Source organism: Oncorhynchus kisutch, linkage group LG25 (assembly GCF_002021735.2).
Source record: "Oncorhynchus kisutch isolate 150728-3 linkage group LG25, Okis_V2, whole genome shotgun sequence".
Classification (NCBI taxonomy): domain Eukaryota; kingdom Metazoa; phylum Chordata; class Actinopteri; order Salmoniformes; family Salmonidae; genus Oncorhynchus; species Oncorhynchus kisutch.
This window is the reverse complement of record NC_034198.2, coordinates 2307058-2327940: the sequence shown is the minus strand read 5'-3', so window position 1 is coordinate 2327940 and position 20883 is coordinate 2307058. Positions and strand designations below refer to the sequence as shown.

Below are 20883 nucleotides of genomic sequence, written 5' to 3'. Positions count from 1 at the left end.
CTGGGCTTGGATAGTTTAACTATTGTGGATCAAATCAAATTGTATTAGTCACAAGCGCAGAATACAACAGGTGAAATGCTTACTTACAATCCCCTAACCAACAATGCAGTTTGCAATGCAAATTGGAGAATGGAGTGGGTCTATTGCAAATTGGAGTGGGTCTATGGTTTCTAGGATAATGGTGTTGATGTGAGCCATGACCTGCTATGTCAGTAGCAGAGCTATGGGTCAGTAGTCATTTAGGCAGGTTACCTTAATGTTCTTGGGCACAGGGACTATGGTGGTCTGCTTAAACCACGTTGGTATTACAGACTCGGACAGGGAGAGGTTGAAAATATGAGTGAAGACAGTTGCCAGTTGGTCAGCGCATGCTCGCAGTACACATCCTGGTAATCCGTCTGGCTCTGCGGCCTTGTGAATGTTGACCTGTTTAAAGGTCTTACTCACATCGACTGCGGAAGAGCGTGATCACACAGTCATCCGGAACAGCTGGTGCTTTCATACATGTTTCAGTGTTATTTGCCTCGAAGCGAACAAAGAAGTAGTTTAGCTCATCTGGTAGACTAGTGTCACTGGGCAGCTCGCGGCTGTGCTTCCCTTTGTTTTGCAAGCCCTGCCACATCTGACGAGCGTCGGAGCCGGTTGTAGTACGAAAAATACAGCTGAAAACTCTCTAGGTATACACTGTGGTCTACAGCTTATCACGAGATTTATAAAAAAAATATTTAACCTTTGTTTGACTAGGCAAGTCAGTTAAGAGCAAATTTTTATTTACAATGACGTTCTAGGAACAGATGCTCTACCTCAGGTGAGCAAAGCCTTGAGACTTCCTTAGATATTGTGCATCAGCTGTTGTTTGCATATATGCAGTCCGCCACCCCTTGTCTTACCAGAGGCTGCTGTTCTATCCTGCCGATACAGCGTATAACCAGCCAGCTGTATGTTGATAATGTCATCGTTCAGCCACGACTCCGTGAAGTATAAGATATTACAGTTGTTAATGTCCCGTTGGTAGTTTAATCTTCCTTGTCGGTCGTCGATTTTATTTTCCAATGATAGCACGTTAGCTAGAAGAACGGAAGGTTTATTCGATCGCATACGAATTCTCAGAAGGCAGCCTGACCTTCGTCCTCTTTTTCTCCATTGTCTCTTCACACAAATGACGGGGATTTGGGCCTGTTCCCAGGAAAGTAGTATGTCGTTCACGTTGGGCTCTTCGGACTTGTTAAATGAAAAAAAAAATGTTATGTACAAAATAAGTTAAAGATATGTAACCAGGCTCAGTTCAGTTTGGCTCAGTGGTGTGAAAAAGGTTTTATGCTGGCAATGCTCGGCTACCATACGCAGTGCAATTACATGGGTTTCATGCAGCACTTTACATAAATTGATGATAAAGATCTATTAAACTTTTTTCAATGTTTGTTTTCATTCAGAAATATTGAAGGGCCTCCAGAGTAGCGCAGCGCTCTAAGGCAATACATCGCAGTGTTTGAGGCGTCACTACAGACCCGGGTTCGATCCCGGGCTATGTCGCAGCCGGCCACAACCGGGAGACCCATGAGGTGGCGCACAATTGGCATCGTCCTTATTAGGGGAGGTTTTGGCTGGCCGGGATGTCCTTGTCCCATCACGCTCTAGCGATTCCTTGTGGCGGGAGTTGCAGTGTTGAGACAAGACTGTAACTACCAATTGGATATAACGAAATTGGGGAGAAAAGGGGCAAAACAAAATTCAAATAATAATACAAAAATATGGAATAACTTTCAGTCTGAATGCATGTGGTCAAATATCAATTGTCAACAGGGAGCGACGGTACAACGACAACCTGGCGTCCATGTTGGAATGCGTCGACATGTCCCATAGCAATGCATGGAGCAAAGATCCCATGATGCAGCTGAAGATCACTGCCTTGCTCAGTCCAGAGCTGTGTGTAAGTGTATGACTTACTTGACTAAAACCCTTTTACTCTGCGAGGAGCATAGTTCATGCTTTTTTGTTTGTTAAGTTTATTTCTTCCATCTTTTTGTAAGTGAATGCCTTTCTATTGAAACAATCTTTCTCCATTGTGTGTAATCATGGTATTAATTAGACCTTTAAAGACTACATCATTTTAATTGTACTATCCTGCAGGGTTGGGGCCAATTCCCTTTCAATACAGTTCCACATTTTAATCATGGAATTTCAGTTTGCATCCAGAATTGACTGAATTTAAATGGAATATACCCCATATACCCCAGCCCTGCTGTCTTCCTGTCCTTGTGCAAGATATTGTTTAAGCAAGAAACACTACATTCCTGTGTAGCCTGAGTGCCCGTCTGTTTGTGCTATCATACCAACTTCTTGTTGTCATGACACACAATGTTTACCTTGACAAGGACTGAAATTGTAAGCGCACAAACAGGTCTGGGACCATTCTAGCTCTTGTGTATAACTAGCTCTCTATTATTTATTAACAATATCGTCCAATAAAGGGACGATATTGGATCAGGATCAGGTCCTCCCTGTCCATAATAATATAATTCAATATGATCTAAGTGGCAAAACCGATCCTGAATCAGAAATCCGACTCTGAGGCACTTGATAAATGCGGGCCCAGATCTCTGTTGACACATTTCCCTTTGTACTTAGGTGAAGCTTTCAACCCTGCTCTCAGAACAACAGTATGACCTAGACCTCCTAGTCAGAGCCATGGACGGAGAGGTGGGTGAGCCATTTTGTGAGATGTTCAGATGCCTCTCTATTTATAAGTCTAGAGCAGTGCTTCCCAAACTTTTCATAGTCCCGTACCCCTTCAAACATTCAACCTCCAGTTGTGTACCCCCTCTAGCACCAGGGTCAGCGCACTCTCAAATGTATTTTTTTTTCATCATTGTAAGCCTGCCACACACACACTATACGATACATTTATTAAACATAAGAATGAGTGTGACTTTTTGTCTATACGATACATTTATTAAACATAAGAATGAGTGTGACTTTTTGTCTATACGATACATTTATTAAACATAAGAATGAGTGTGACTTTTTGTCTATACGATACATTTATTAAACATAAGAATGAGTGTGACTTTTTGTCTATACGATACATTTATTAAACATAAGAATGAGTGTGACTTTTTGTCTATACGATACATTTATTAAACATAAGAATGAGTGTGACTTTTTGTCTATACGATACATTTATTAAACATAAGAATGAGTGTGACTTTTTGTCTATACGATACATTTATTAAACATAAGAATGAGTGTGACTTTTTGTCTATACGATACATTTATTAAACATAAGAATGAGTGTGACTTTTTGTCTATACGATACATTTATTAAACATAAGAATGAGTGTGACCTTTTGTCTATACGATACATTTATTAAACATAAGAATGAGTGTGACCTTTTGTCTATACGATACATTTATTAAACATAAGAATGAGTGTGACCTTTTGTCTATACGATACATTTATTAAACATAAGAATGAGTGTGACTTTTTGTCTATACGATACATTTATTAAACATAAGAATGAGTGTGACTTTTTGTCTATACGATACATTTATTAAACATAAGAATGAGTGTGACTTTTTGTCTATACGATACATTTATTAAACATAAGAATGAGTGTGACTTTTTGTCTATACGATACATTTATTAAACATAAGAATGAGTGTGACTTTTTGTCTATACGATACATTTATTAAACATAAGAATGAGTGTGACTTTTTGTCTATACGATACATTTATTAAACATAAGAATGAGTGTGACTTTTTGTCTATACGATACATTTATTAAACATAAGAATGAGTGTGACTTTTTGTCTATACGATACATTTATTAAACATAAGAATGAGTGTGACTTTTTGTCTATACGATACATTTATTAAACATAAGAATGAGTGTGACCTTTTGTCTATACGATACATTTATTAAACATAAGAATGAGTGTGACTTTTTGTCTATACGATACATTTATTAAACATAAGAATGAGTGTGACTTTTTGTCTATACGATACATTTATTAAACATAAGAATGAGTGTGACTTTTTGTCTATACGATACATTTATTAAACATAAGAATGAGTGTGACTTTTTGTCTATACGATACATTTATTAAACATAAGAATGAGTGTGACTTTTTGTCTATACGATACATTTATTAAACATAAGAATGAGTGTGACTTTTTGTCTATACGATACATTTATTAAACATAAGAATGAGTGTGACTTTTTGTCTATACGATACATTTATTAAACATAAGAATGAGTGTGACTTTTTGTCTATACGATACATTTATTAAACATAAGAATGAGTGTGACTTTTTGTCTATACGATACATTTATTAAACATAAGAATGAGTGTGACTTTTTGTCTATACGATACATTTATTAAACATAAGAATGAGTGTGACTTTTTGTCTATACGATACATTTATTAAACATAAGAATGAGTGTGACTTTTTGTCTATACGATACATTTATTAAACATAAGAATGAGTGTGACTTTTTGTCTATACGATACATTTATTAAACATAAGAATGAGTGTGACTTTTTGTCTATACGATACATTTATTAAACATAAGAATGAGTGTGACTTTTTGTCTATACGATACATTTATTAAACATAAGAATGAGTGTGACTTTTTGTCTATACGATACATTTATTAAACATAAGAATGAGTGTGACTTTTTGTCTATACGATACATTTATTAAACATAAGAATGAGTGTGACTTTTTGTCTATACGATACATTTATTAAACATAAGAATGAGTGTGACTTTTTGTCTATACGATACATTTATTAAACATAAGAATGAGTGTGAGTTTTTGTCACAACCAGGCTCGTGGGAAGTGACAAAGAGCTCTTATACGACCAGGGCACAAATAATAATATAATAATAATCAATCATTTTGCTCTTTATTTAAACATCTTACATATAAAACCTAATTTTTTAATCGAAAATTGTGAATTACTCACCACAGGTTAATGAGAAGGGTGTGCTGGAAAGGATGCACATAACTATGCAATGTTGGGTTGTATTGGAGAAAGTCTCAGTCTTCAATCATTTTCCACACACAGTCTTGTCTGTATTTAGTTTTCATGCTAGTGAGGGCCGAGAATCCACCCTCATATAGGTACAGTGGCTTGCGAAAGTATTCACCCCTCTTGGCATTTTTCCTATGTTGTTGCCTTACAACCTGGAATTAAAATAGATTTTTGGGGGGTTTGTATCATTTGATTTACACAACATGCCTACCACTTTGAAGATACAAAATATTGGATAATAATGAAAAATTATGAATCCAGTTGTTTGTGTCATCCATTTCGGGAAAGTACCTGCGTAATTGCGCACCCAACTCACTCAGGTGCTTCGCTATATCCCATTTGACATTGTCTGTAAGCTTGAGGTAATTTGCACACAAAAAATCATACAAAGATGGAGAGACCTGTGTGTTGTCCTTGTTAATGCAGACAGAAAAGAGCTCCAACTTCTTAATCATAGCCTCAATTTTGTCCTGCACATTGAATATAGCTGCGGAGAGTCCCTGTAATTCTAGATTCAGATCATTCAGGCGAGAAAAAACATCACCCAGATAGGCCAGTCGTGTGAGAAACTTGTCATCATGCAAGCGGTCAGACAAGTGAAAATTATGGTCAGTAAAGAAAACTTTAAGCTAGTCTCTCAATTAAAAAAAAAAAACATGTCAATAACCAGCGCACTTCTGTATGTCTTTTGTGCAACCAGTACAGATACCAACACATCTTGACCAAGTCCATTTGATGTCACAAAGCTGTCCAGTACATTAAAAATATCCTCTCCTGTTGTCCTGGTTTCCAGTGGTTTGCAGAAGAGGATATCTTCCTTAATTGACCTCCCATAAATGTAACGGACATATACCAGGAGCTGTGCCAGGCCCGCCACGTGTGTTGACTCATCCAGCTGTAGCACATAGAATTCACTGGCTTGTATGTGAAGCAGTAATTGTTTCTTAACATCTCCAGCCATGTCACTGATGCGTGGTGAAACTTTGTTGTTTGATGAAGGCATTGTCTGTATAGTTTGATGGGCCTTTTCCCCCAGCATTATCCCAGCCATATATGTGGCAGCAGGAAGAATTAAGTCCTCCACAATAGTATGGGGCTTGCCTGTCCCAGCCACTCGGTAGCTCACCATATAAGACTCTTCTGGCCCCTTTCTTATTAATGGTATCTGTTGCTTTTATACATGTCTTACTACTCAAAAGTCGTCTTAATTCTCACTCCAAAACCTCCTGTGGCTTATTTTTCAAATTCGCATGTTTTGTTTCTAAATGTCTGCGCAAGAGTGAAGGTTTCATCGAGTTGTGAGATAGTACTTTTGAACATATAACACACACTGAGGAAAGGTACTACTCCCAAGTGAACCCCAAATCAATGTAGTTCTCATCATATTTGTGCGTCTTCGATGGTCCAATGTCCCCGTCTGTTGTTCGGTGCTTTCCTGGGTAAGGGGACAGTAGCTCTTCGGCTGCATCAGATTCACAACTGTCAGTGTCCATGCTAGCTGGGCTTATTATGTGTATCACATTTTTATGTAGTTTGGGAATACCTGGTCTAGAGTGATGACTGATCCACTGTCTGGTCCTGTTTCTCACAGCCAATCAGCTTCCCCGGTTTACAGGAGAGCGAGAACACACATTTCCTGTGCGGCCTTCAGAGGCTCAACAAAGTGGGAGAGGTATGGAGAGAAAAAAATATGCATTTTCATAAATTCAGAAATATTGTCCGCATACATGTATTTATACTTTTATACTTAGATGCCCCATGTGTCCTGTAGTGTATCTTCTTTTACACATTAAATTCAATGCACCATGTGCCCCGTAATATTTTTTACCACATGCAATGATATTCCTGTCATGAAGTTAGATGTAAAAGAGTCTATAAAACTTTACCTTAAATAGCCCTTGTACCTACAGATACAGTTGAAGTCGGAAGCTTGCATACACTTAGGTTGGAGTCATTAAAACTTGTTTTTCAACCACTCCACAAATTACAAACTATAGTTTTGGAAAGTCATTTAGGACATCTATGTGCATGACACAAGTCATTTTTCCAACAATTGTTTACAGACAGATTATTTCACTTTTAATTCACTGTATCACAATTCCAGTGGGTCAGAAGTTTACATACACTAAGTTGACTGTGCCTTTAAACAGCTTAGAAAATTCCAGAAAATTATGTCATGGCTTTAGAAGCTGCTGATAGGCTTGTTGACATCATTTAAGTCAATTGATTAATGTGAAACGTTGATAAATGTGCACTGTCCCTTTAAAAATAAAATAAACTCAGTCTGAATGCATGTGGTCAAATTGGAGGTGTACCTGTGGATGTATTTCAAGACCTACCTTCAATCTCAGTGCCTCTTTGCTTGACATCATGGGAAAATCAAAAGAAATCAGCCAAGACCTCAGAAAAAAATTGTAGACCTCCACAAGCCTGGTTCATCCTTGGGAGCAATTTCCAAACGCCTGAATGTACCACGTTCATCTGTACAAACAATAGTATGCAAGTATAAACACCATGGGACCGTGCAGCCGTCATACCACTCAGGAAGGAGACGTGTTCTGTCTCCTAGAGATGAGCGTACTTTGGTGCGAGAAGTGCAAATCAATCCCAGAACAACAGCAAAGGACCTTATGAAGATTCTGGAGGAAACAGGTACAAACGTATCTATATCCACAGTAAAATGAGTCCTATATCGACATAACCTGAAAGGCCGCTTAGCAAGGAAGAAGCCACTGCTCCAAAAACCACCATAAAAAAGCCAGTCTACGGTTGGCAACTGCACAAGGGGACAAAGATCATTATTTTTGGAGAAATGTCCTCTGGTCTGAAGAAACAACAATAGAACTGTTTGGCCATAGTGACCATTGTCATGTATGGAGGAAAAAGGGGGATGCTTGCAAGCCGAAAAACACCATTCCAACCGTGAAGCAAAAGGGTGGCAGCATCATGTTGTGGGGGTGCTTTGCTGCAGGAGGGACTGGTGCACTTCACAAAATAGATGGCTTCATGAGGGAGGGAAAATATTTGGATATATTGAAGCAACATCTCAAGACATCAGTCAGGAAGTTAAAGCTGGGTCCCAAATGGGTCTTCCAAGTGGACAATAACCCCAAGCATACTTCCAACGTTGTGGCAAAATGGCTTAAGGACAACAAAGTCAAGGTATTGGAGTGGCCATCACAAAGCCCTGACCTCAATTCCAGGTTATGTCGATATAGGACTCATTTTAATGTGTGGGCAGAACTGAAAAAGCGTGTGCGAGCAACGAGGCCTACAAACACCCAACTTGTTGTGGGAAGCTTGTGGAAGGCCACCCAAAATGTTTGACCCGAGTTAAACAATTTGAAGGCAATGTTCCCAAATACTAATTGAGTGTATGTAAACTTCTGACCCACTGGGAATGTGATGAAAGAAATAAAAGCTGAAATAAATCATTCTCTCTACTATTATTCTGACATTTCACATTCTTAAAATAAAGTGGTGATCCTAACTGACCTAAGACAAGGAATTTTTACTTAGATTATGTTGGGAATTGTGAAAAACAGATTGAATGTATTTGGCTAAGGTGTATGTAAACTTCCGATTTCAACTGTAACTGCCAAAATAATGGAAACACTTGAGTAGATGGGGTCCCTGAATGGTTTGATAAGCATGAAAATAATGTAAATCATATGCCATGGTCGTCTCAGTTATCAGATCTCAACCCAAATTGAACACTTATTCTGGAGCGGAGCCTGAGACTGTATTTTTTACCACCATCAACAAAACACCAAATGAAAGAATTTCTCATGGAAGAATGGTGTCGCATCCCTCCAATAGAGTTCCAGACACTAGTAGAATCTAATACAAGGTGCATTGAAGCTGCTCTGGCTAATGGTGGCACAACACCCTATTAAACACCCTATTAAGACACTTTATGTTGGTGTTTCCTTTATTTGGGCAGTTACATGTATGTAACTACTCATTAATAGCTGTAGTTACAACATTGTATTCACATGTACTAACATACTATCTGCTTTGTAATTACATGGTCATGGTCTCCAACCCTGTTCCTGGAGAGCTTACCGTCTTGTAGGTTTTCACTCCAACCCTAATCTAGCATACCTGATTCTAATAATTAGGTTGATCAACTGAATCAGGTTAATTACAACTGGGGTTGGATTGAAAACCTACAGGACGGTAGCTCTCCAGGAACAGGGTTGGGGAGCCCTGGCCTACACATTATAGACGTAAGAATCACTTTAGGTAAAGTGTTACCAAAGTTTCATTGCTGTATGTGTTTCATTCTCAGGCCAGTGCCAACAAAGTGCGAGTTCTGGTCGACGCAGAGTATACATACATGAACCCCGCCCTCTCACTCGTCACCATGGCCATGATGAAGAAGTTCAACCAAGATGGCGCCTGGATCTGGAACACCTACCAGTGTTACCTTAAGGTAGTCTAGTTTTCAGATTTACAGTGCATTTGGAAAGTATTCAGACCCCTTCACTTTTTCGACCCTGACTCTGAGACTCAAAATATTAGTACAGCTGCATCCTGTTATCATTGATCATCCTTGTTTGTTTCTACAACTTAATTGGAGTCCACCTGTGTTAAATTCAATTGACTGGACATGATTTGGAAAGGCACACACCTGTCTATATAAGGTCCAACAGTTGGCAGTGCATGTCAGAACAAAAAACAAGCCATGAGGTCAAAGGAATTGTCCGTAGAGCTCCAAGACAGGATTATGTTGAGGCACCGGTCTAGGGAAGGGTACCAAAACATTTCTGCAGCATTGAAGGTCCCCAAGAACACAGTGACCTCCATCATTCTTAAATGGAAGAAGCTTTGTAACCACCAGACTCTCCCTAGAGCTGGACTTACGACCAAACTGAGCAATCGGGGAGAAGGGCCTTGGTTGGGGAGGTGACCAAGAACCCGATGGTCACTCTGACAAAGCTCCAGAGTTCCTCTGTGGAGATTGAAGAACCTTCCAGAAGGACAACCATCTTTGAAGCACTCCACCAATCAGTAAAAGGCACATGACAGCCCACTTGGAGTTTGCCAAAATGCACCTAAAGGATTCTCAGACCATGAGAAACAAGATTCTCTGGTCTGATGAAACCAAGATCGAACTCTTTGGCCTGAATGTCAAGCATCAACTCTGGAGGAAACCAGGCACCGCTCATCACCTGGCCAATACCATCCCTACGGTGAATCATGGTGGAGGCAGCATCACGCTGTGGGATTTTTTTTTCAGCGGCAGGGACTGGGAGACTAGTCAGTGTGGAGGGAAAGATGAATGGAGCAAAGTACAGAGAGATCCTTGATGAAAACCTGCTCCAGAGTGCTCAGGAGGTAGGACTGGGCCGAAGGTTCACATTCCAACAGGGGCTGGGCCCTAAGCACACAGCCAAGACAACGCAGGAGTGGCTTTGCGACAAGTCTCTGAATGTCCTTGAGGGGCCCAGCTGCTCAGCTATTTTCAGGTCTCTCCAGAGATGTTCAATCGGGTTCATGTCCGGGGTCTGACTTGAAATCTCTGGAGAGACCTGAAAATAGCTGTGCAGCGACACTCCCCTCCAACCTGACAGAGCTTGAGTGAATCTGCAGAGAACAATGGGAGAAACTCCCCAAATACAGGTGTGCCAAGCTTATAGTGTCATACCCAAAAAGACTTGAGGCTGTAATCACTGCTAAAGGTTCTTCAACAAAGTACTGAGTAAAGTGTCTGAATCCACTTGATTTTTTTGGGGGGGTGGGGGTATCTTAAAACTGCTTTTGTTTCTTCATTATGGTGTATTGTGTGTAGATTGATGAGGATACAAAACATCTATTTTAGAATAAAACTGTAACGTAACAAAAAGTCGAGGGGTCTGAATACTTTCCCAATGCTCTGTTTACAGTTGAAGTCTGAAGTTTACATACACCTTAGCCAAATACATTTAAACTCAGTTTTTCACAATTCCTGACATTTAGTCCTAGTAAAAATGCCCTGTTTTAGGTCAGTTAGGCTCACCACTTTATTTTAAGAATGTGAAATGTCAGAATAATAGTAGAGAGTGATTTATTTCAGCTTTTATTTATTTCATCACATTCCCATTGGGTCAGAAGTTTACATACACTCAATTAGTATTTGGTAGCATTGCCTTTAAATTGTTTAACTTGGGTCAAACGTTTTGGGTAGCCTTCCACAAGCTTCCCACAACATGTTGGGTGAATTTTGGCCCATTCCTCCTGACAGAGCTGGTGTAACTGAGTCAGATTTGTAGGCCTCCTTGCTCGCACACTTTTTTCAGTTCTGCCCACAAATGTTCTATGGGATTGAGGTCAGGGCTTTGTGATGGCCACTCAAATACCTTGACTTTGTTGTCCTTAAGCTATTTTGCCACAACTTTGGAAATATGCTTGGGGTCTTTGCCCATTTGGAAGACCCATTTGCGACCCAGCTTGAACTTCCTGACTGATGTCTTGAGATGTTGCTTCAATATATCCACATAATTTCCATCCTCATGATGCCATCTATTTTGTGAAGTGCACCAGTCACTCCTGCAGCAAAGCACCCCCACAACATGATGCTGCCACCCCTTTGCTTCACGGTTGGGATGGTGTTCTTCAGCTTGCAAGCCTCACCCTTTTTCCTCCAAACATAACGATGGTCATTATGGCCAAACAGTTCTATTATTGTTTCATCAGACCAGAGGACATTTCTCCACAAAGTAAGATCTTTGTCACCATGTGCAGTTGCAAACCGTAGTCTGGCTTTTTTATGGCGGTTTTGGAGCAGTGGCTTCTTCCTTGCTGAGCGGCCTTTCAGGTTATGTCGATATAGGACTCATTTTACTGTGGATATAGATACGTTTGTACCTGTTTCCTCCAGAATCTTCATAAGGTCATTTGCTGTTGTTCTGGGATTGATTTGCACTTCACACACCAAAGTACGTTCATCTCTAGGAGACAGAAGGTGTCTCCTTCCTGAGTGGTATGACGGCTGCGTGGACCCATGGTGTTTACTTGCATACTATTGTTTGTACAGATGAACGTGGTACCTTCAGGTGTTTGGAAATTGCTCCCAAGGATCAACCAGACTTGTGGAGTTCTACCATTTATTTTCTGAGATCTTGGCTGATTTATTTTGATCTTCCCATGATGTCAAGCAAAGAGGCACTGAGTTTGACGGTAGGCCTTGAAATACATCCACAGGTACACCTCCAATTGACTCAAATGGTCTCAATTAGCCTATCAGAAGCTTCTAAAGCCATGACATCATTTTTCATTTCCCAAGCTGTTTAAAGGCACAGTCAACTTAGTGTATGTAAACTTCTGACCCACTGGAATTGTGATACAGTGAACTGTAAGTGAAATAAACTGTCTGTAAACAATTGTTGAAAAATGACTTGTGTCAGGCACAAAGTAGATGTCCTAACCAACTTGCCAAAACTATAGTTTGTTAACAAGACATTTGTGGAGTGGTTGAAAAACTAGTTTTAATGACTCCAACCTTTTAACAACCTTTTACTCACGTTTTACCATATGCTTTTCCTATCAAATGTAATTGTGCTTGTGGTTAATACAATACCTGCAAATTTGTCTTCTCTCTTTCTCTCTGTTTCGCCCTTCATTACTTTCTCTCTGATTCTCCCCCCTCTGTCTTCCTTTCCCTTCAGGAATCGCGGTCTCTCCTGCTCGAGGACGTCCGCCTGTCCATCAGCGAGTCCTTCTGTCTGGGTGTGAAGCTTGTGAGAGGGGCGTACATGGACAAAGAAAGGAAACTGGCCAATAGTGAGGGGTGTTCAGAACCTGTTCACGAATCCTGGGAGCACACCAATGACAGGTAACTCTCTTGTCCATGTCGGTTTTTGGGGTGACGAAAGATGTTATATTACGGAGTGGTGCTCCCGACATTCAAATAACCAATGTCCAAATAATCAGTTATTTCTCCTCAAGTCTGCACCTGTGTATACACTCCTCCCCATGCATTAAACCATTGGTGCGGTGCGGTGCTTAATTTGTAAATCGGGAGGTCCCGGGAACACATAGTGAGCGCGAGAGGGGTGGGGGGTATCTGGAGGGCTCTGAGGTTCCGGGAACACATAGTGAGCGCGAGAGGGGTGGGGGGGGTATCTGGAGGGCTCTGAGGTTCCGGGACCACATAGTGAGCGCGAGAGGGGTGGGGGGGGGTATCTGGAGGGCTCTGAGGTTCCGGGAACACATAGTGAGCGCGAGAGGGGTGGGGAGTATCTGGAGGGCTCTGAGGTTCCGGGACCACATTGAGGTAAAAAGTGTCAGACACAACGTGGCAGCGTAGCAGATTGAGAACACATCCATGTAGCCTGCTGTCTATTGTGGTGAAACGGACAGGTGCTGATTAATTCAAAGCATTTTAGATGTCACTGCAGTATGCCCACGTACTTGAGTATAGCTGCGGGGCTTAGACATGTCCAAATTTCTTATATTCTTTATTTTCTAGACATCAACATACGGCAACATTTTTAGGCGACACTGCAGAACACCCGCAACACACTCAGCTGTGGGGTTCACAAGAGCCCAATTTCATATCATTTTCATGACATCAATGTCGCAGTAGAACAAATATCACAATATCAGAACTTCAAATAAAATAAATCAATGTAGGCTACAGCAGAACACACACATGAGAATATATAGGCCTCCTGCCTATGTGATAATATGAAGCACACATTCAGATTACCTTCACAATACCAAACAAGTTTGTAAAGAAAAAATTAAATTCTACCTTGGTTTTCAAAACCTCCCACAATGACTCTCCCCGTGTCAAGTCCATTTAACTCCTGTCAGTCAATGTCTTAATCTAAGCCATGAGCCTGTGGCTATAACTTTTAGCCTCCTTCTAAGGTTGTTCTGAAGACTCTGGCTGTAGTGTCTATTTTCTCAGAGTGGGTGTCCTCTTTGCCATTATCTACAAGGTTTGCTACCACCAAATGCGCCTTGGTTCGAGGCTTGTTCAAAAACCTTTTTCTGAGGGCTCTTCGTTGTTTTGTTTTTTTACTTCTGAAGTTTAGGATGTTAATTTACTATACATCCCACCCACTCTTTTGCTAGTTTAATCCCTCCAGTCCTTTCGAGCTCCCTACCTTCTTGCACGTTGTACAGCCCAACTATTAACTATACATGACAAGTCAGGGGTTATACAGTACCAGTCAAAAGTTTGGACACACTTACTCATTCAAGGGTTTTTCTTTATTTATACACTTTTCAAAATGGTAGAATGCTAGTGAAGACATCAACATGAGGAAATAAAACACATGGAATCATGTAGTAACCAAAAAAGTGTAAAACAAATCAAAGTAGCTACCTTTTGCCTTGATGACAGCTTTGCACACTCTTGGCATTCTCTCAACCAGCATCACCTGGATTGCTATTCCAATAGTCTTGAAGTTCCCACATATGCTGAGATAGTTGTTGGCTGCTTTTCTTTCAATCTACGGTCCAACTCATCCCAAACCATCTCAATTGGGTTACGGTCGGGTGATTGTGGAGGCCAGGTCATCTGATGCACCACTCCATCAATGTCATTCTTGGTCAAATAGCCCTTACACAGCCTGGAGGTGTGTTGGGTCATTGTCCTGTTGAAAAACAAATGATAGTCCCACTAAGTGCAAACCAGATGGGATGGCGTATCACTGCAGAATGCTATGGTATTCTGGTATGCTGTGGCTTAATCATGCTGGTTAAGTGTGCCTTGAATTCTAAATAAATCACTGACAGTGTCACCAGCAAAGCACCACCACACCATCACACCTCTTCCTCCATGCTTCACGGTGGGAACCACACATGCAGAGATCAACTGTTAACCCATGTATCACATAGACATGGCGGTTGATACCAAAAATCTCAAATTTGGACAGATTTCCACCGGTCTAATGTCCATTGCTCGTGTTTCTTGTCCCAAGCAAGTCTCTTCTTATTATTGGTGTACCTTAGTAGTGGTTTCTTTGCAGCAATTCGACCATGAAGGCCTGATTCACGTAGTCTCCTCAGAACAGTTGATGTTGAGATGTGTCTGTTACTTGAACTCTGTTAAGCATTTATTTGGGCTGCAATCTGAGGTGCAGTTAACTCTAATTAACTCTGGGTCTTCCTTTCCTGTGGTGGTGCTCATGAGAGCCAGTTTCATCATAGCACTTGAAGAAACTTTCAAAGTTCTTGACGTTTTCCAGATTGATTGACCTTCATGTCTTAAAGTAATGATGGACTGTCATTTCTCATTGCTTATTTGAGATGTTCTCTCCATAATATGGACTTGGTTTTTTACCAAATAGGGCTATCTTCTGTATACCACCCCTACCTTGTCACAACAAAACGGAATGGCTCGAATGCATTAAGAAGGAAAGAAATGCCACAAATGAACTTTTAACAAGGCACACCTGTTAATTGAAATGCTTTCCAGTTGACTACTGAATGAAGCTGGTTGAGAGAATGAAACTGTCATCAAGGCAAAGGGTAGCTACTTTGAAGTATCTCCAATATGAAATATATGAAATATATTTGATTTGTTTAACACTTTTTTGGTTACTACATGATTCCATATGTGTTATTTCATAGTTTTGATGTCTTTTGTGTCCAAACTTTTGACTGGTACTGTACATTTGCTTGTTCTTAAACTGCAAATTGCACCTCCTTCGAGCACTTTGTCAGTGGATGCCCCCATCCCCCTAACTCCCCGCCTCCCTCGCCCACTGAGTCTGACTCGCTAGTAGGCCTACGAGCTAGTGGAGGTGCCGGTGGTGATGCTGAACTGCCGGTATTAGCAGCGCTGCTAGCTAAGGCATTGCCACTGACAGTTCTCTGGCTTGTTCTGGGTTCGATTCAACATCTTTCTCTGAATTTCTGAACTTGAAATATGTCATCAAACTCGATTGCCTTGTCTTATCCATTTTTGATTTGGCTTTCCTACAATTCAAATTCAGTAGGGAGACGACTAGCCTAGGCTACATAATGTGATTACGTAGGAACCTCTTCACTAGCTGACCACCACTACCAAGACCTGTGTCAAGATCAGTTACTTACCCCACTGGCCCTCCCAATAACCTCTGCCTCAAATTAAGAACTGGATTGGTGTAAACCTGGACTATTTGTTTTTTTCAAATTACATAATTTCCATAAATATTCAGACCCTTTACTCAATACTTTGTTTAAGCATTTTTGGCAGCGATTACAGTTTACGCCCAGCCGGGTTTTTTATTTCATTAAAAAAATTATTATTATTATTTTTTTTTACCTTTATTTTACTAGGCAAGTCAGTTAAGAACAAATTCTTATTTTCAATGACGGCCTAGGAACAGTGGGTTTAACTGCCTGTTCAGGGGCAGAACGACGATTTGTACCTTGTCAGCTCGGGGGTTTGCAACCTTCCGGTTACTAGTCCAACGCTCTAACCACTAGGCTTGCTCTGCGCCCGTGTCTCTGCCGGCCCGTCAGGCTCGCCCAGGTGGGACGCCGGGTGGCGCCTCTAGAGGGTGGGGTACTGTCATGCCTGCTCCCGCTCTCCCTCCTTGGCGCAGGCTCCCCAGCATTACGCACTCCTGCCACCATCAGTACGCACACCTGCCTTTCCCAGTCACGCGCATCTGCGCTCATTGGACTCACCTGGACTCAATCATCTGGGTCATTCCCCTCCTATATCAGTCTGGTTCCCCGCTCTGTTCCCGGCTGCAGCATTGGTTGTCATATGTCCTTGTTTACCCATGTGCTGGCACTGTTCCTGTTTTGCTACCTGTCTGTTCCATATTAAATGTCAGCGCCCCCTACCTGCTTCGAATCTCCAGCGCCGGCCCTTACACACAGAGCATGACGCTGCCACCACCATGCTACCGGAACAATCGGCAGAAATGAAGCACTGGATTGGCCTGGACTAGAGGGAGTTTCCACCATATCTCTTATAACAGTTTTTTCTTTTCAAATCCATGAAACAGAAGTGAACATTTCGCATAAAAAGGATTGATTATTGGGAATGTTTTTAACCATGAATGTTTTTGTTATGATGTGTTCATTTAGAAATATCATTGATATGATAATGCCATGTCACAACATGCCATTGTGGCTCTCCATAATGTTGTTGTGCTCCTGCAGTTATAATGGCTCGTTGGACATCCTGCTGGAGCTCATCTCCCGGGACCCTCAGCGCTATCGGATCATAGTCGCCACGCACAACGAGGAGTCCGTCAGGCGTGCAGTTCAACGGTAAGATTCACAAATGTTTTACCTCAAATTTAGAGATATTCCTGTCCATTTAGGGGACCCTCTTTTGGCTCAAGAGCCCCAGAGGTAAAAGTTATGTAAAGCCTCTAATGCAGCACATGCATTACATGACATTGAATTGGTATTGTGACATCTGTCCTAAGGATGGGAGAGCTGGGAATAGACAAAGATGGTGGATCTGTGTGTTTTGGACAACTGTTGGGGATGTGTGACCATGTGTCTCTCACTCTCGGTAAGGTTCCTTTCTCCCTTCAAATGCAACTTGTATTCAAGTGTATCATCAAGGAAACTCAAGTCTCTATTCTGCCTTTCCTTGCTTAGCTACACAGATTAAGGTAGTGTTGTGCACAATATTTACTTTTTTCTTCACATATCCATCTTTCCTTGTTTCTCTGCCTCTCTTTATCCTTCCCTCTTCCTCTCCTCTCGGTCTCCTCTCCCCCACCCATCCTCTCTAACCTCTCCCTCTTCCTCTCCTCTCTGTCTCCTCTCCCCCACCCATCCTCTCTAACCTCTCCCTCTTCCTCTCCTCTCTGTCTCCTCTCCCCCACCCATCCTCTATAACCTCTCCCTCTTCTTCTCCTCTCTGTCTCCTTTCCCCCACCCATCCTCTCTAACCTCTCCCTCTTCCTCTCCTCTCTGTCTCCTCTCCCCCACCCATCCTCTATAACCTCTCCCTCTTCTTCTCCTCTCTGTCTCCTCTCCCCCACCCATCCTCTATAACCTCTCCCTCTTCTTCTCCTCTCTGTCTCCTCTCCCCCACCCATCCCCTCTAACCTTTCCCTCTTAACTTCCTTGTCCTTTCTCTGTCTCTCTCTCCTGCATCTGTCTCTCTCTTTCTCCTGTCCTCCCACTGTCCCCTCAACCCCCTCTCTTTATCTCCTTGTCCTTTCCCTCTGTCTTTCTCTGTCCTTTGCTTCTGTGTCTCTTTTTTCCACCTCTCCCCCTATCTCCTCCCCCTAGCCCAGCAGGGTTACTTGGTGTACAAGTCGGTGCCGTATGGCTCGGTGGACAACACCCTGCCCTACCTGGTGCGCCGTGCCCAGGAGAACCGTACCGTGCTGCAGGGCATCCGCAAGGAGAGAGACCTCCTGAGACTGGAGCTCCACAGGAGGCTGCGGCAGGGGCTCAGACAGGGAAGCTAGGGGTAGGGACGACAGGGAAGCTAGGGGTAGGGATGATGGGGAAGCTAGGGGTAGGGACGACGGGGAAGCTAGGGGTAGGGACGACGGGGAAGCTAGGGGTAGGGACGACGGGGAAGCTAGGGGTAGGGACGACGGGGAAGCTAAGGGTAGGCACGACGGGGAAGCTAGGGGTAGGTACGACGAGGAAGCTAGGGGTAGGGACGACGGGGAAGCTAGGGGTAGGGACGACGGGGAAGCTAGGGGTAGGGACGACGGGGAAGCTAGGGGTAGGGACGACGGGGAAGCGGGGATGGTGTGGGCTAAATTTGCATTAAAGACAGTCAATTCAGGAAGTAAACTGAAACACTTATTCAATCATTTAAAAAAGGCCATCTACTTTTTACTGATTTTTCAATAAAGGATAAGCAAATTATGTAAAATGTTTTTCAATTGTTTAATTTTTTTAATTTAAAACACCTGAATTTTAATTTCTCAAGATTTCCAGCCGTTGCCTAGTCTATACGCACATGATTGAAATCAACACAGGTCGGCTGTTGCATTGTTTTCAAATCGGTAGCTTATTTGTCAGATAAACCAGAACCTGCAGGCTGCAGCCCAATATATGTTTTAACTATACACATTTGTTTTAACTATACAAAAATGTAAAGTAAGTTAGATGATAACAATTTCTCTAATTCCCTTTCTACAAACAACCCACTCAATCTCTAGACCAGATTGGATTCATTCAAACCGTTAACAACCATGCACTTTGTTTGAACTGGCAGTTGGCTGTAATCAACAATAACCACACGGTCAACAACTTACATTGACAACGTGATACATAATTCCCAAACCCAATCCAGTTGATAAATGTAGAATGTTGTTGCGTTCATGCATTTCTACCCTGTTTTTCATAACCACTACCAGCCCACACATACTCTTTCTTGGACAAATGGTACCATAGCATCTGACTGTGGGATGCGATGACTAATGAGGAAGTTGTGGAACAGTATCCGGTGTGGTGATACTGATGGTTTGTTTACATAGCAGATCAGGAGAACTAACGCAGCAGGTTAGGAGAATGAGGTTAGGGTTAGGAAAAGGGTTAGGCTTAGCTAAAATGGTACAGTTCTCAACTACTGTAGTCCCTGACGTGACAACTGGATAGAGGTGCAAGGCCTACGCCATCTAGCCACAAGTCCAGACAAACCATACGTGTCGACAAACTATCATTATCATAACACTTGTGTGCAGATTGAAGAGGAGGGGGACATTTGGCCCATAGCCTGAAGCTTGCAGAGAGATGGGGGTGGAGCTACCACGCTGCTTCTGCTCCTCGCTCTAGTGTCTTTTCTAACGCTTTTCTAAACTCCCCCCACAACTTAATCTACCATCTGAGTCAGTTATGCAAGACTTTAGTTCTGGGTTTCTGAGATTAGCCTACACATCATGTAGGCTTGCAGTTTAATTTATCATCAATAAATAGACACGTTTTAATTGTACATGTTACAATTCCAGAAGTAGCAATGCATAAACAGTCCATTTCTGACAAATCATTTAACCAGCACTGCTCAGCGAAGATGCAAGAAAAATAAACTAGCTGCCTAACAAGACGTGCTATAGGCTTGTGACACCATTGATGCTCGCGACCCCGTCTGTTTTCTCTCATTCACTTCCATGCATTCTATTTCCAGCGTAAGTACGATTGTTCACACGTCTATAAAAATAACAAAATGGCTGCGTGGCTGGATTCTTCATGCTCCCAGGTGATTTTAATGTTACTATGGTTTGACCTTTAGGTCTTCATCAGGCATCCATATCCCAGGATGGGGGGTGGGTCCTATACAGTGCATTCCCTCATCAATCTACCCACACATCTAACCCAAATCTACCCACAATACCCCACAATTACAAAGCAAAAACAGGTTACTATGGTTTGACCTTTAGGTCTTCATCAGGCATCCATGTCCCAGGATGGGGGGTGGGTCCTATACAGCATTCCCCTCATCAATCTACCCACAATACCCCACAATTACAAAGCAAAAACAGGTTTATATACATTTTTGCAAATTTATGAAAAATAAAAACGTAAATATCAGATTTACATACAGTTGAAGTAGGAAGTTTACATACACTTAGGTTGGAGTCATTAAAACTCGTTTTTCAACCACTCCACATATTTCTTGTTAACAAACTATAGTTTTGGCAAGTCGGTTAGGACATCTACTTTGTGGATGACACAAGTCAGTTTTTCAACAATTGTTTACAGACAGATTATTTATCATTATTATTATAATTCACTGTATCACAATTCCAGTGGGTCAGAAGTTTACATACACTAAGTTGACTGTGCCTTTAAACAGCTTAGAAAATTCAAGAAAATTGTCATGGCTTTAGAAGCTTCTGATAGGCTAATTAACATCATTTGAGACAATTGGAGGTGTACCTGTGGATGTATTTCAAGACCTACCTTCAAACTCAGTGCATCTTTGCTTGAC

General features: G+C 41.7%; 1 protein-coding gene across 4 annotated transcripts in view; it reads left to right on the top strand.

Annotated features, from left to right (window-relative positions):
• Window positions 1–18829, top strand: part of prodh2 (proline dehydrogenase 2) — a 49934-nt gene extending 31105 nt beyond the window's left edge. For 3 of the 4 annotated variants that reach the window (XM_031805124.1, XM_031805125.1, XM_031805126.1), the window contains exons 4-11: window positions 1804–1930; window positions 2629–2700; window positions 6631–6711; window positions 9331–9474; window positions 12689–12855; window positions 17133–17243; window positions 17405–17493; window positions 18225–18818. In XM_031805124.1, coding sequence (XP_031660984.1) covers window positions 1804–1930; window positions 2629–2700; window positions 6631–6711; window positions 9331–9474; window positions 12689–12855; window positions 17133–17243; window positions 17405–17493; window positions 18225–18406 — 973 coding nt within the window. In that variant the 3' untranslated portion in view covers window positions 18407–18818. Of the gene's footprint in view, window positions 1–1803; window positions 1931–2628; window positions 2701–6630; window positions 6712–9330; window positions 9475–12688; window positions 12856–17132; window positions 17244–17404; window positions 17494–18224 lie in introns of all 4 variants that reach the window. The other variant, XM_031805123.1, reaches the window with a different exon arrangement.
• Window positions 18830–20883: the final 2054 nt, after the last annotated feature.